The sequence below is a fragment of the Mytilus californianus genome, unplaced genomic scaffold (genome assembly GCF_021869535.1).
Source record: "Mytilus californianus isolate M0D057914Y unplaced genomic scaffold, xbMytCali1.0.p SCAF_8, whole genome shotgun sequence".
Lineage (NCBI taxonomy): Eukaryota > Metazoa > Mollusca > Bivalvia > Mytilida > Mytilidae > Mytilus > Mytilus californianus.
Window position 1 is genome coordinate 65,203,957 of NW_026262734.1, and position 15,617 is coordinate 65,219,573.

Below are 15,617 nucleotides of genomic sequence, written 5' to 3' on the forward strand. Positions count from 1 at the left end.
CACAAATATTTGAAAAAATCTCTGAAATTTCATGTAAAATTAAAAAAACAGGGATAAAAAGAAAACAAAAAGTTTAAACAAGTTTGGTCAGATAATTCAATTTATGAAACCAAAAAAGAAATAAACAGTATTGGAAATAAAATTAAAAAGTGTCCTAGTAATCATTTGAAAAACAAATACTTTGAAATGAAAAAAAAACTAAAAAAATGACTAAAATAAAGAAAGCAGAAAATAAGAAGAAAATTTTTGATAATCTTACAGATACATTTAATAAAAAACCAAAAGACTACTGGGATATAATTAAAAATTTTAAAAAGAAAAAAGAAGTTGACCAGAAAATTCCACCAATTTTACAAGATGAAGATAAAATTAAAAAAACACATTCAACAACAAGGCAATCCAAAATCATGTGATGAAAATTTTAGCCAGGAAATAAAAAATAAATTAAAGGAGTTTGAGAATAACATAGAATTTAAAGAAGAAACTGATGCCCCCATCACATGTAAAGATGTTAAAAATTTAATACATAGATAAAAAAAAGTAAATCATCAGGTCCAAATAATATAATAAATGAAGTTATAAAATGTAGTAATTTTGTAACACTGTAAAGTATTGTCAAACACTTTAATTTGATATACAATACTAGTAATTATCCTTCTGCATGACAACACTCATTTGTAGTTTTGTTACACAAAGCAGGAGGTAAAAGCGACCCTAATAATTATAGAGGTGTCTCCTTAATAAATTGTCTACCAAAATTATTTAATACTATCTTAAATGAAAGACTAATAAAAAAAAATGGAAGCTGCTGTCAGTAAAAGTCAATTTGGTTTTCGTAAAAGTCATAGGACTTCTGACAGTATCTTTGTATTAAAATCATTAATAAATGAATATTTACATAAAAATAAAAAGAAAATATATGCATGCTTTGTAGATCTAAGGAAGGCCTTTGACTCCGTATGGAAAAAAGCCCTCCTTTAAAAACTTTACAACCTAGGAGTTGGTAAAAAAATTTATAATATTTTTTTAACAACAATATATTAACACTAAATCAGCTATCAAAGTGCAGAATCAGCACTCAGACTTTGTTGAAATATCAAGAGGGGTGAAACAAGGAGATTCTTTAAGCCCTTCTTTGTTTAACTTTTTTATAAATGATATTGAAAGTGAACTCTCAAAAAATGATAATTATCCTTTAAAATTAGTTTCTTCTGAGGTAAATTGTCTTATGTTTGCAGATGATCTACTTATACTTTCAGAAAATAAACAAGGTTTGCAAAATAGCTTAAATAATTTAGAAGAATATTGTGACACCTGGCAACTTACACTAAATGTTAACAAAACTAAAACTATGATTTTGAAAAACAAAAACATAAAATTAGAACAATCTTTTGTTAAGCATAAAGATATAAATTTGATAAATGTTTCAGAATATAAATTTTTAGGTATTCTTATTAAATGTAATGGTAATTTTAATCATAGCTCTGAAGAACTAGTAAAAAAGGCAAAAAAGGTAATGTTTGCTATTAAATCCTATACTGGTTCTTTAAATAATATCCCTATTAAAGTAGCATGTAGTTTGTTTAATACTATGGTGGAACCAATTGCACCTGGTTTCCCATGTATTTTCCTTAAGCGGATCGAGAAATTATGGGTTTTTAATCTGTTTAACATTTGTCAATTCATGTCCTTTTATAGCTTACTTTGTGGTTTTGGTTTTGTTCATTGTTGAAGGCCGTATAGGTGACCTATAATTGTTAACGTCTACATCATTTGGTCTCTGGTTGAGAGTTGTCTCATTGGCAATCATACCATATATTCTTATTTTTATACGCAGGAAGCTGTTCTTTTCAGTAAAGATTGAAACATACCCTCATTTTAGTAGCATTTAAGTAGCAGTCCAAATTACCCGCCCTTCATCTCGGTCGGCCTACCTTAATTAGCCTACTTATTTATTATTTTTTTATTTGTGCTGTTCCAAAATTAGTATACTAGTAATTAATTTCAACTGGATGTTAAACAAGCATCAATCAATCAATAAATCCTTTTTTTAACTCATTAAACCTGAAATATTAGCCATTGAAAGAATGACGGAAACTGGAACTTCATCTGATCTCATCGTATCCCAAAAGATTTAAATTATATTCCAATAACAATCACAGGAATAAAAAATGAAAACAACACGTTAAATAATTTCATGCGTCCGAAGCACTTTTCTGGATTTACCATTGAACACGTTCGTGACGTTGAAGTGCACTTTACAATTTTAGCAAAATAATTACCAATCCTCGTTAATCATAATTTACAGCCTTGTCAGAAATTTATATCTTGTTATTCTAGTTCGCAATTGAAATTATTCCCTGTTTCTATCATAAAGATATAATTGATCGTGCTGCACTAAGTACTAACCGCTGTTCTACCTCCTATCATGTCAAATAACACCAACATTGATCACTTAGTACCAAACCAACTCCTATTAAGTCCTCCACCCTTTTATAAAAGTTTTAAAATGTTATGAATTTAAATGTAATGTCTGTATACATGTCTAGGCTTGGATAACAATATGCTCAAAACTTGTGTCGCTTCATTCGGGTTTTTATAATGAGATGTCAAGTTACAAAAAATACTTCTTGGTTGTGACAGAGTACTTCTCCCAGACTTCCATCTTCTTGTCTGAAAGTCTACAAAGACCACTAAATGTATGATTGTACAATGATCAGAACAATTTCTCTACCTTGCTTGATTTGGTCTTTCCTCTAAAAAATTCTAAAAGACGCACCAAAATATCATCCACATGCACAACAATATTAAGAATTTAAGCAGTAATAGATAAAGAGAGGCAAAAGATACCAAAAGGGACACTCAAACTCATAATTCGAAAATAAACTGACAACTCCATGGCAAAAAAAAAAAAAAAAGACGGACAACAGTTCACAAAACACAACATAGAAAACTAAAGACTGATTTCAAAATGTATCAAATCAACTCTGATAGATATGCTGTTTAAATATGTGAAGAGAATTTTTAACAAGGCAATATGAACCCAATCACATTCCATACATTCCACTAATTATTTCATTAATTCTTTGACTTATCGTTGCTTAGTTCCAAATGGACTTATTGAGAAAGTTTACCCCATGAAGTAATTGCCACATTAAGTTAAGCGACAATCAATATTCTTTAGATTTTGGTAAGCATTCCCTCCTCTGTTATTTCATTTCTCCTTTATTGAAAAAAGTTCGAACCGCACTCGTTGATAGTTGTATGCGACGAAGGTCGCTAAAAGTGGCGTTTAACCCCACCCCTTTTCCAAAAAAAAAAAAGAAATTAAAAAAATCTTTCTTTACTAAAAACTAAGATGTAAGAATTATTTTTTAGGATAATATAAATACTCTCTTCAGTACTCTTAATCGAAATATTGTTGGTTATTCCACATTTAATATTGCAATATTTCAGTGTCTGGTAAAAAAAAGAGGACAATCGTGTCAGTAATTATATATACAAGTACCAGTGATAAGTTTTGAAAGTTTGTCAGGTTTGATTTGAAGATGGCTTTGTTATGTATAACAAGGTATATATTATATAAAAGCCTGAAGTGACCAGCGGTCAGTCAAAAAGGTGACCTTGTCGTGTCTATATATTTTTAAGTATGGTCAATGAACTAACCCATTTACAAAGTTTTATAACTGTACTGAATTAAAATGAAGGTCAGCATAATATCTAGACATTGTTGGCAATTTGACTTTGGCAATTTAAAATAAAAAAATACTTATCCACAAGTAGTATACAATGTACTTCTCAAATTCTAATTTCACACCATTGTTCTATCAAACTGTGTGTTTCTTCTCTTATTATTCTGTGGAAGAATGAACAGACCGAAAACGCATCGAGTATCCCGACACGAAACCCACAGAGGAATCCGAATCCCAAAAAGCAATTACACGAAAAATACAAACAGTGGGTAAGTAAAATATGGACTCGATTCCCACGGATGATTATGCTCCGTGTGAATCTGATGAAAAACATAAGACTTTTGTCAATACTTCTCCTTGATTGTCAGATAAATAGATCATGTATTGTCCTCATTCTGTTTGGATGAAATAGGTATTATATATATGTAAACTTTAATTCCCATACAAGAAGGTAGATTGATCGATTGTTTTCTGAACGTCCAGTGGCTAATATTTCAGGTTTAATTAGTAAAAAAAGAAGGATTTATTGATTGATTGATGCTTGTTTAACATCCAGTGGAAATATATTACTAGTATACAAATTTAGGGCCAGCACAAATTAAAAACATAATAAATAGGTAGGTTAATTAAGGTAGGCCGACCGAGATGAAGGGCGGGTAATTTGGACTGCCACTAAAATGGGGGTATGCTGGAAATATGCAGACATTTTGCCTTGTAACAGGCATCCTACGGACCCCTCAGAGAGTTGTTTCAAAAGTTCCTTAACGTACAGAGAGTGTTCTACTCTCCCTACACGAGAAGAAAAGGGGGAAAATTAATTCAAAATCATGATAAAACAAAAAAATATATACTAAAAAAATGTTATTAATTGCATTAATGCAGTGAAAACTCAACTCTAGATCTATTAAAAAAAAGAGTTCACTGTCATGACAAAACGACAATTAAAGAGTGAAGTTTGGACACCTTAAAAAATCACGCTGCACATATTACTTTCATCAATTTGCTATATCATGTTTATTAGAAACGTAATATACTTTAATTATTACAAAGTTATACTAGTATGTTAAATGAAATAAATCATTGTATTTGAAAATTAAAAGGAGATAGTATCGAACGAACTGACTTTGTTACACTAAGGTAAAACGTAGAGATTTCGCTGGAATCAGTGGGAAATTCAGAATTTTGATTCTGTCAGCATTCTTCAGAGTTAAACTTTTGGCAGCCAAAGCAGAATAAACGGGGATTAAAAACAAAAGCTATTAAAAGTAATGTTCATCAGCAATCTTGAATTTAAAAGGGACAACGAACGGGGATACTTGTGATATAAAAGCAACGCCGCAGACGAACAGATAAATGAGGGTCTGGATAGGGTTTACAGAATAGAGAATAATGGGCAAAATGTGCAGAATAAAGGGCCAAAAAATATAAAGAATAGAGAAAAATAGGCCAAAAAATAAAGAATAGAGAATAATGGGGTGCTAAAATATAAAGAATAGAGAATAATGGGTAAAATTTATAAAGAATAAAGAAAAATGGCTTAAAGAATTAAAGAATACAGAATTGAAGGACACCCCATCCCCTCCCCACCAAGACCCTCATAAACATTAAAAGAAGAATGACATTCAAAACAAGTCAGAAATATCAATAACAAGATTCAATCTTGTTGATGACAGTATCTTGCATTCCTACGCTGGCACTTCTATTTGCGTCATGTTTGTTCAGAAACGTAAGCTCTCCATAAGAAACAAAAACAATTTCATTTCACTCAAAATATGACATTCGCTTTATACATGTCAGTACATATATATTCAGCATAACATAGCCTAGAGTGACCACTGGTCAGCCAAGCAGATATGACCTTGTCTGGTTTGAAGGATGGTCAGTGACCTGACACAGAAAAAAGACAGTAGACCGTTAAGTCTATACGTTCTTAACACATTGATTACTATGGCCCTTCTATTCAAAACAAAACGATGGACTTGATTTCTCACATGGTTAATGGATGGTCCAATTGGCTGTGCAGGATGTATAAATATGCAACATCGTCCGGTCTGACTTAGGATATTAAATACAATGCGTCGTGTAGGAATAGTGCCACGCTTTCTGAACCTTAAAGGTCCGTAGGCTGTCTATTGCAAGGCCTAATTTCTGTCCCTATTCAAACATACCCTTTTAAGTGGTTGTCTAAATTTGCTGTCCTTCATCAAGGTAGACCTACCTTTCAGAACTATTATTTGTTCTCATCTTGAATAATATGCATGAAATATTTGCCACTGGATGTTAAGCAAGAAACAATCAATCAGTCATATTTCAAATTACGTGGATGAAAATAATTCTAGTCTATTCAACGTGTCAAATCTTAGGAATAAGAAAAATAAAGTTAAGGAATTTCTTTGACATTGTCGTGCAAAGTTTATTATGCTATTTGTTGCGAACCATATTGCCGTTTGTATTGTTATTTTGAATAACACATTGGCCATAATAACATGCATTTCGAAACAAATAAGGCCTAGGCTAGTTTATGATACTGTATACTTAGTAATATATAAGTTTATACATTTGAAATAAGATGAAAAGTAGCATGTTGATTTGTTTTTTTAATTTTCCAAATAAGTTAAGGGATTTGAATCATACGAATATGATATACATCATTAAATTTTACCCCCAAAAATTGTGTGCCACAGATGAGTATTTGTAAGTATATACGTGTTCATTTACTGTTTTGGAGGATTCAGAGGCCGAGTGGTGCAAGTATTTCATCCTCGGCAATCACTTACCTGTCAACACTGAGGTTTTGAGTTCGAACCCGGCACGAGACAGGTACTTTTGACTCCAATCTTTATTTAAAAGGACTTCCAAATTTCTTGACGACGGTCAATGTTTCTCTACGGGCACTGCGGCTTCGCCCACCAACAAAACCTGGCCGCCACGATATAGCCAAGAGAGCTGAGCCATTTATCAATCATTTTGTTTTACTGTTTTGAGTATTGTTATGAACATAGAAATGCTTTTATACTTTCTGTTCCATATATAGAGGATCTTCGAAATACATATTTTTTTGTACCACCGGCCTTCTGTCAATATAACAAATTCAACAGCTTTGAGTATTTGAAATTTGTTCGCTTTGCCTACTTGAAATACTTTATATAAGGAATTTGAATAATTACAACTTTTAAATTAAAAAGTACTTTGAAGTTCCACTAATATAATTCATAATTTTAAAATCGTTTAAAACTGAAATAAGAAACTAACATTATTTCTTAATCCAAGCTAATAACGTTTTATCAGAAATAAAACTGTGAATTTTTTACATTATGGTCCAAGGTCAGCTGACATACTTAATATTCAATCTTTTCTTTATATAACATTTCTTATGTATTAGTTAGGTCGCCATGACTTGGCCTAGTATTAATATAAGTTTTGTTACATAAAGAAACATTCCGTATGTCTGTTCCAGATCATGACTCCTAATATGGAACTATTAACATTCTCTTTTTGTCATCAATCTATAAATGTTACAATGAAATATGCCTCTCTTCATATTCTTTCTCATTTGGATAGAAAAGATAGTTTTAAAAATTAAAGGAAATTCCAGAAATCGCATCTAGAAGCCTTTTCATAATTATTCTTTCTTTTAATTATTTATTATAATGTAGAAATGAATCGTGTTAATAAAAAAAAGTTTAAAGTTGGGCAGATATAAATATTTTCTTCATGGAAGTTAAATTTAAGAAAGCACCGTGAGTTATACGAAAATAACATTTCTAAACTGTCTCAAAATATCCAGACCGCCGAAATTTCAAGGACCCAAAATAGATAGATATAACAAATGGCAAGCCCTAACGAGGATCATTACTTTAGATAGACAAGCACAAAAATTATTATCTTGTTACGAGCGAGTTTTAGCTTTAGCACGCGCTGTCCATGTTGGACAATGGTTTACACCAATATTAAACAAACAATTGGAAAAATGCATTTGAATGATACAATAATTTTCATGTTACATCTATTCAAATATATTCAAGGTCTCCCTGAGATCTAACACACAAACCTCAATTTTTGTTATTCAACCAAAGAAATATTAAACGGTATGTAGAATACGGAATAAATGAGTAAAAAAACACTGCAATGGTGGTATTACAGACTACAAAAAAGCTACCTTAAAAGGACCATTTCAAGGTATGCTCGATAGATACTGAAAGCTTGTTCAAAGTATGCTAGACGGATACAGAGATCATATTCAAAGTATGCTCGAAAGATACTGAAAGTTTGTTCAAGTATCCTCAAAAGATTCTTAAAGCATATTCAAACTATGCTCGAAAGATACTGAAAGATTGTTCAAAGTATTCAATCTGCTATTGCAAAAATCATGACGTCATACAACGAAATAAACGAAGGATTGATCGCTAGTTGTTCAATGTCTAGCGGCAAATATTCCATGCATATTCCGGACAAAATTAAAGTTATAATTAACAAAGAAAAAAGGTACGTTCTGCAATGTTTTTCAACTCGATGAAGGTTTTTGAATTCAGAATGCAACTGACAAATGAGGGAAGGTTTGATAAAGGCTTAATATTTAGATGTTAACCGAAACAGACGGAATATTCGAATGGGGCAGATATTTTGCCTGGCAACAGGTGATTAATTGACCCCTCATGGAGCTGTTGTAATGGTTATTTAGCAAGAAGAGAACGTAAAACCTCTCTTGTTTGATACCTTTGTTTGAATGCCTCCATCACGACCAAAGATAACTCCGTATTTGTATATTGCACACAACCAAACGGACGTTCCTACTTAGCATGGGGTTTTCAACCTTATAGCTGTAAAACCAGATGATCATATTTCTATACTCCGGTCATCATTTGGGGGTAGTAATTGCAAACTTCGGAGAAGGAACTGGTCAGCTCGAAGCCGAAATACTGTGTCCGGATGATCATGTTGATCTGCGTACTGCTGCCTTGTTGAAAAGCTCATTCGAAGTTCGGCATAGTGTATCGACAAAGTTCACAACAGAACCTGCATATGTGCATACGGTTAAAATGTTTTGTCCTGAATATGGTTGGAAAGTATTCGAATTAGTACATGTATATATATATTGGAAAAGAAAGGATATGGACATTTGTATAGAGATAAGAGTCACGTGTTAAAAAAATGACCAATATATTGATTGATTGATTGTTGGTTGCTTAACGTAAAGTGGCAAACATTACATGCATGTTCAGGACGAACCATTATATTGAAGGAACGTAGCTGTTTATCATTTCACGGTTGTTAGAGGGTCCTTGAAATTAGGTTGGTTTAATACTGATATGTCTGACTGTAGTCCTTATTGCACTTTTATTTAAACGTATGGATACACGAATCATCTATACACGTGTTTAAGTTACAAAATTGAATGTAACCGTACGACGTTCTATAATATGAATTCTTTTTTATTCTCATGTCACTGGGGATTTGTTCAGTCTAACATGGTCAGTCAAGAATGTGACCTTGTCTGGTAAATGGTCAGTCAACTGACCGAGTTCAACCTGTTCTTATTATCTTATATGACTTTTACGACCATGCATGAATCACATGAAATACAATATGTTCATAAGTATAGATTAAATGTACCTAAATTAATAAGGTGTTTCTGCTAAATAATGAAAAAATAGCATGAAGTTTTACTTTTATAATCCAAACAAATACATGTTATAGGTTCACATTTATGTTTGTTTGTGACTCTAAAAAGTTCACCTACAGTATTCGCATGCATTGTTTTTATTTGTTTGTTGCTTCTTAACGCCAGTTTCAGAAATATTGGCTTTATCATGGCGACCAGTTTTTATAAGTGGAGAAAGCTGGAGTACCCAAAGAGAACTTTCAACCTTCGACAGGGAAACAGCTGCCAACCCTTGTGAATTAAGGACTGAGTCAAGCACGAGCAGGGTTCCAACTCACAGCCTCAGATTTGACAGGCAAGCGCTCATTGAAGATGAACTACTAAGACTACTAGGTTCTCGAAGCCTTAGAGGTTGTGATATCGAACTCTATTAGTAATTGACAAGGATTGCCAGGCTTTTCTTGGAGGTTGGTCGAAACATGATATAACCATATTCATTAAAAATGGCGTCTAACACCAATAGACAAACAAAAAAACGAGTAAAACATAAAATTTTCCGTAGGAAATGACATCCATCTTTCTTTCCAATGTATTGCACTTACATCCAATCGTTTTATTTTTTTAATCATACTTCCATACATTTTGAATACCATATAGAAACTGAAATAAAGGATCTGGGTTCTTCAAATTTATATTCTCATTGCATTATCTCCATATAAAGGTACGCTGAAGTCCAAGTTTGGTATTATAAAAGACCTTAACAAAAGCAGCCAAAACAGTCCAGTATTTGGAGAAAATGTCAAGCTTTAAATCACATCGAGTAAAGTTAAGTTGAAAATAAGGTTAGGGTCTCTCGGTGCAGGGGATTTTCTCGCCGTGTTGAAGACCCACTGGTGACCTTGGACTGTTTTCTGCTCTTTGGTAGGGTTGTTGTCTCTGACGCATTCCCCATTTCCATTCTCAATTCAAGTTGTGAATAATTAACAGCCAGGATTGATAGAAGTTGTATCCCAAGGGTTGACTTGGATTGAGAAAATGTCTGTCCCTATCCAACATACCCTCATTGTCTAATGGTATTCCAAAATCCCATACCTTCCAGAGCCTACCTATTGTATAAATTATGATTTATCATTAAGTTGTTTTCGTCTTGAATATGCATGAAATATTTGCCACTGGTTGTTAAGCAATCAATGAATTAATCCTTTTTGAAAAGAATAATGAATAAACTATACCAGAGTATTTTTCATGTTGTCTGGTAGTAGGCTTATGCAAAAAGGGAAAATATACTAAGGGAGAAGTAAAAAAAAGCATAAGTCGAATGAAAACAGTATTATTGCCAAAAAAGGAAAACGACGAAAAGACAAATGTCAAACGACAACAAACCTTACAGAAACCTACGGATTGAACAGTATGTATCCCTTACAGAAACCTACAGATTGAGCAGTATGTACCCCTTACAGAAACCTACAGATTGAGCAGTATGTACCCTTACAGAAACCTACAGATTGAGCAGTATGTACCCTTACAAACTGGTACTTTTATATATCATGTATATGGTGCTAGGGACCGTCTTAAACTTGCAGTGGAGTGAGGGTTCTTTTGCTTCGTGTTGAAGGCTTCACTGTGACTTTTAGATGAAGAACAGAAATAAATGAGCTGTTCCTTTGCATGCTTTTTGTGTTTTTGATGTGCATATACCTATTTTTTGACATTGATGGTAACCCCATATCCTTTCTTTTCTATTATATTTATACCCACATACCGGATATATAATAATACTCTTAATACTCATATACATGAAACCAAGATAATATCGAATTGTTAAAGCATTGGGTCCGGTCTTATCCCAGGTGTAAATGGGTGGGCTACTTGCGAAATATGCTATCAAAATATTCCATGACACTGTACATGTAAATACTGAATTCTAAAAGCAAAAAGCACTAATGTTTCACAGAATGGACGTCAGTGAAACTTATTTTAATTAACAATTACGAACAAAGAGAGAGAATTCTCGTTTATTTCCTATACTTATGTGAATTGTTGCACACACAATAATAATAAACCTGTAAATATAATGGTTTAGGTTTTATTGAATTCCTATTTGGCACAAAGAAGTTTCTTACATCAGGAAAACAAATATTATAAAAAAGGCATTAAAAATGAATTAGAACATTCATTTTATCTACAAATCATAAGAACTTTAAAAACTTTTATCACAGTTTCTTTGAAAGACAATCATATACATTTTTTAAATTGCTCAAACAAGACATACACAAAACAACAAAAATACTACAAAAAGTAAAAGGAAATATGAAGTCAGCCATTTCGGAATAGTTATACAAATGTCACGTGAGCAGTCGTCCACTAATTTGGCATTTTTTGGCAGAACGTTGGATGATTTTAGTGGTGCCAGAGACCGTTCCATACCACCGCAAATTGACGTTTTAGCACCGTTCCATTTCCCTGGTCCATTAAGTCTATATTGTGCCGGAAAACATGGCCCAAGTAAACAATGCAAAGTTAGCTTGGGGTCCTGCAGGAATAAGGATTTAAAATCTGGTTTACATCCAACCTCTTCTGCAATCTCATCCATATAGTCAATCCAGAAAGTCTGAAATAATCAAATAAATATAATAAGGTCATAATAAATTTGAAAATATAAAACAAACAAAAATATATTTCTGTGTTTACTGATTGTCGCAAAGAAGAAAACATACATTTCTTGTGTGTATATTCTTTTGATAAGATTAATATAACGAAATGATCATTTAATTTATCGTTAGACCGTTTGGAATACCCCTTTTTAGATATAAATTTATGATATCCATATCAATTCATGAGCTAGCTACTCGAGTCCAAGGCCCATTTAAGATCTAGCTAAAGATTATGGAGGAAAAATACAGAAAAGTCAAAACTGCGCTTTGATGACCAAAGGTAAATGTATTAAAGAACTAACGAATTCCCGGATTGTCCATCTGGTGCATGGATGTTGAGTTTTTTGTAATATTTTCTACGGATTCGTACTGAAAAAATTTGTTTCTCAAGCGTTGTCGCAAAATGAAAATGAATTAATAGATGAACGAAATGTCTAGTACCAGAAAAACAACTTTGTATGTAAATTTCATACCAAAATGGAAAGAAAATAAATTTCCTACCAACATGTAAAGAAAATACAAACAAACGACCATATTAAAGACCAAGTAATAGATTACGGACGTCGTATAATGATTTTATGGTTTATAGACGTACCTGTATTGTGTGTCGTTGTGACTTGACATACATGTTGTTATGGTCTTGTTTGGTTTGAATATCTGACATCATTGCGGGAACAGATGGCAGCGTGTTAGAACCTATAATATTATATAAATTGTAACTATAAACATCCAATATGTATGGCAATTTTCGTCATCATAATTGTAGGATCGACGTAACATCGAGTAATTCAGAATAGCTTGTAAAACAATGTCTATAAAATATTGAAACGTTTCCTATTTTATCGTATAGCGGGTTTAATTTGCGGATTTTGCGGATTTTTCCTTAATTTGGCGTTGGAATCCAAATCGCCAAAATAGTTCCGCCAATTGTCATGCACATATTTGATATCTGATAAAAGGTAGGTATGCTTGTCTTTAATTTGCACAAATCCAATTGAATATCACATTTATTGAGGATTTTTTTTAACGAAAAGCAATTTGAATAACGCATAAAAATATGTCAAACTTACCTTTGAGAACTCTTGTGTACCATCTGCATTGCATTTCTGAAATCGGCATTACTGCACCAACAGCTTGGACCAATCCAATTACAGCTAGTGTTGGGTGCCGTAGGTGTGGTGGATACATGTATTTGTAGAGACAGGTCTGGTTCTTATTGATATTGACAATGGACTCGTCCAGAAACTTGATTTTGTAAGAATAGCCAGTAGCAAATATGACAGCATCAACCTTTTCATGGCTTCCGTCATGAAAGACAACTCCGGAATCATCAAAGTTATGGACGTTTGGTTTTATTTTGATTTTTCCTGTCATTATCTTTGTAGGCAGCTCGTCATTGATTGTCGGATGAGCATCTAATGGTCTGCAAATAGAAAAAATTAAATTCATTAAAAATTTCGATATATGATGTTAAAATATTCTAATTGGTTGGTTAATATTCTATAACATGACCTTATATGGAGTTATTGTCATTATGTATATTGGACAAGAACGAATGGATGAATACTATAACGCTTAAAAGAGTCATTGCTAAGGAAACTTCTAATTTAAATATATAGAATAAGTAAAAATAATAAAATAAACAAATGAATGAATAAATAAATGATAATCTGTTAGTACCTGTGAGTTGGTTTGACGCCATAGGTTTCATGATCGAAGTTGAAGTTCGCCATTTTCTCCACAGACCATTGTAATACATTTCTTGGTAACTGGAACAGCAGACGATTATTTGCAACAGCATCTGACGGAAGTCCCCAGAATCCTTTGCGACTTATAACCCATGCTCCACGTCTTGTACTTAGGTATACCTAAAGAATGAATCAAAATAGAACTCATTAAGATGTGAATACAGTCTATACCACAATTTCAAAAGCAATGACATCAAAACATACTTATGAACAAAGATTAAAATATTATAAAGGATAAATGAAATAAAAATTCCTATTTTGAATTGGTATAAGACAACAGTGCAAAACAGTAAATCACATAAGAAATATCTTAAGCTACGCGGGTTATTCAGTGTGCACCACATTTTTTATGTTATTTCTTCATAGACAGAAAAAATATTGCAGTCATTCCTTAAACATGTGCAAACGTCTAAACTTTAGTGTCGTCAGTTACAATAAAAAAATATTAGGACCTACCTGTGATGCTGTATTGGTCAAATCAGCTGCTATATCTACTGCTGAATTTCCAATTCCTATAAAATAAAACATTTAAACATTTTAATTATTCATATTTATATAATTAAAGAATCATAAAAAATAGCAAATTATAAATATGAAAGAATCCATCAATATTTTTCTTTTTTTTTCAGCCAAAAAAATCAATTTCGTAATATATATTGGATTCTCTATCAAGAAATTTATAAGATATTAGTTTTAAAAAAAGAAAGCTGTATAACACTTAGTTTATATATAAAAATAGATGATGTGATAGGTTTCCAATAAGACAACTGTTCACCAGAGACCAAAGGACGGAGAGTTTAGTTGAATGGTCTTATTAAAGAATTTAAAAAATAAATTTGAAATATTGCAATATTTGTTTTTTCAACTTACCAACGACCAGAACTTTTTTGTCTGTAAACTGTTGAGGACTTCGGTAGCTATGAGAATGCATGGTCGTACCATGGAACTTTTCTACACCATCAAACGCAGGCAGGAACGGATGCGTATGGTGTCCGCTACAGACCATTACACCATCGAATACTTCGGAGACAGTTTGTCCGGTTTTGGCGGAATGATATGTCACTTTCCATCTTCCGGTCTGTTCAAAGTCTGGACATTGCTCAATACTCTCTATTGAAGTTTTAAAGTTTATGTAATTCAAAAGTCCAAAATTCTTTGCATAAAGTCTAAAATACTCTAGCACGTATTTATGTGGTAAAAACGTTGGAAAATGTTTCGGAGGAGGAAAGTCACTAAACGCCATCATTTCTTTGCTGGTGTTGATAACGCACGATTTATAAACACTGCCTTTTCCATATTTGGCACTGTCTGTATAATTCCAAAGTCCCCCAATATCATCTTCACGTTCAAAGCAGACTGGCAGTAACCCTTCGTCTAAGCAACATTTAATAGCAGTTAAACCACTGCATCCTGCACCGATAATTGCGACTCTTTTCATTTTGATAACCAACAGAAACTTATTTTGTTATCCTTAAATATTTGACGCTGTTGGTTAACAGTGTCTATAAGACAATGGTTGGACTGCTTTGTGGATGGAGCTTTTATAGCATCTCTGTGACCAGATCACCACATTTAAATTGTGTCAAACAAATTTGATATATCTTTTGACGTAGTTTGTTTGAAATTTATACATATATCTCGATTTCAAATTGTTTTGAAAGTGAAAATTACACTGAAGTTTAAAACGTCATCCCTATTTTTCACCATCCATTACAAATTTAAATAAGTTTGTAAAACATACATGATATTTTATTTCGTGTAAGCATTAACTATTTTATTTTGTTTAGAAAGACAACAAGCCAGCTCTTTTGGCATGTTGTAAACAACATACCTTATCAGAATATTTTATCATTAAAACTTAAACCTAGCATCTTATTTAAATGTGTTATTTATATATGATTACTTGTTTTCCGATGAAACA

General features: G+C 32.4%; 2 protein-coding genes across 2 annotated transcripts in view; one reads left to right on the plus strand and one right to left on the minus strand.

Annotated features, from left to right (window-relative positions):
• LOC127710652 (septin-2-like) overlaps positions 1-15,617 on the plus strand; it is a 635,810-nt gene that overhangs the window by 127,359 nt on the left and 492,834 nt on the right. The window lies entirely within an intron of this gene.
• LOC127710661 (flavin-containing monooxygenase 5-like) lies at positions 11,426-15,134 on the minus strand. The gene is made up of 6 exons (XM_052216617.1): positions 14,567-15,134; positions 14,153-14,208; positions 13,629-13,816; positions 13,019-13,371; positions 12,544-12,644; positions 11,426-11,905 (listed from the first exon to the last, which is right to left on the minus strand). Exons 1-6 carry the CDS (start codon positions 15,132-15,134, stop codon positions 11,552-11,554), a joined length of 1,620 nt encoding a protein of 539 aa, XP_052072577.1. The 3' UTR covers positions 11,426-11,551.

Coding starts and splice junctions, on each gene's coding strand:
- LOC127710661 (XM_052216617.1), bottom strand. CDS start 15,134: ATGAAAAGAGTCGCAATTATCGGTGCAGGATGCAGTGGTTTAACTGCT. Junction 13,372..13,628: donor GGCGTCAAACCAACTCACAG/GTACTAACAGAT, acceptor TTCTATTTGCAG/ACCATTAGATGCTCATCCGA. Junction 12,645..13,018: donor GTACACAAGAGTTCTCAAAG/GTAAGTTTGACA, acceptor ATAATATTATAG/GTTCTAACACGCTGCCATCT.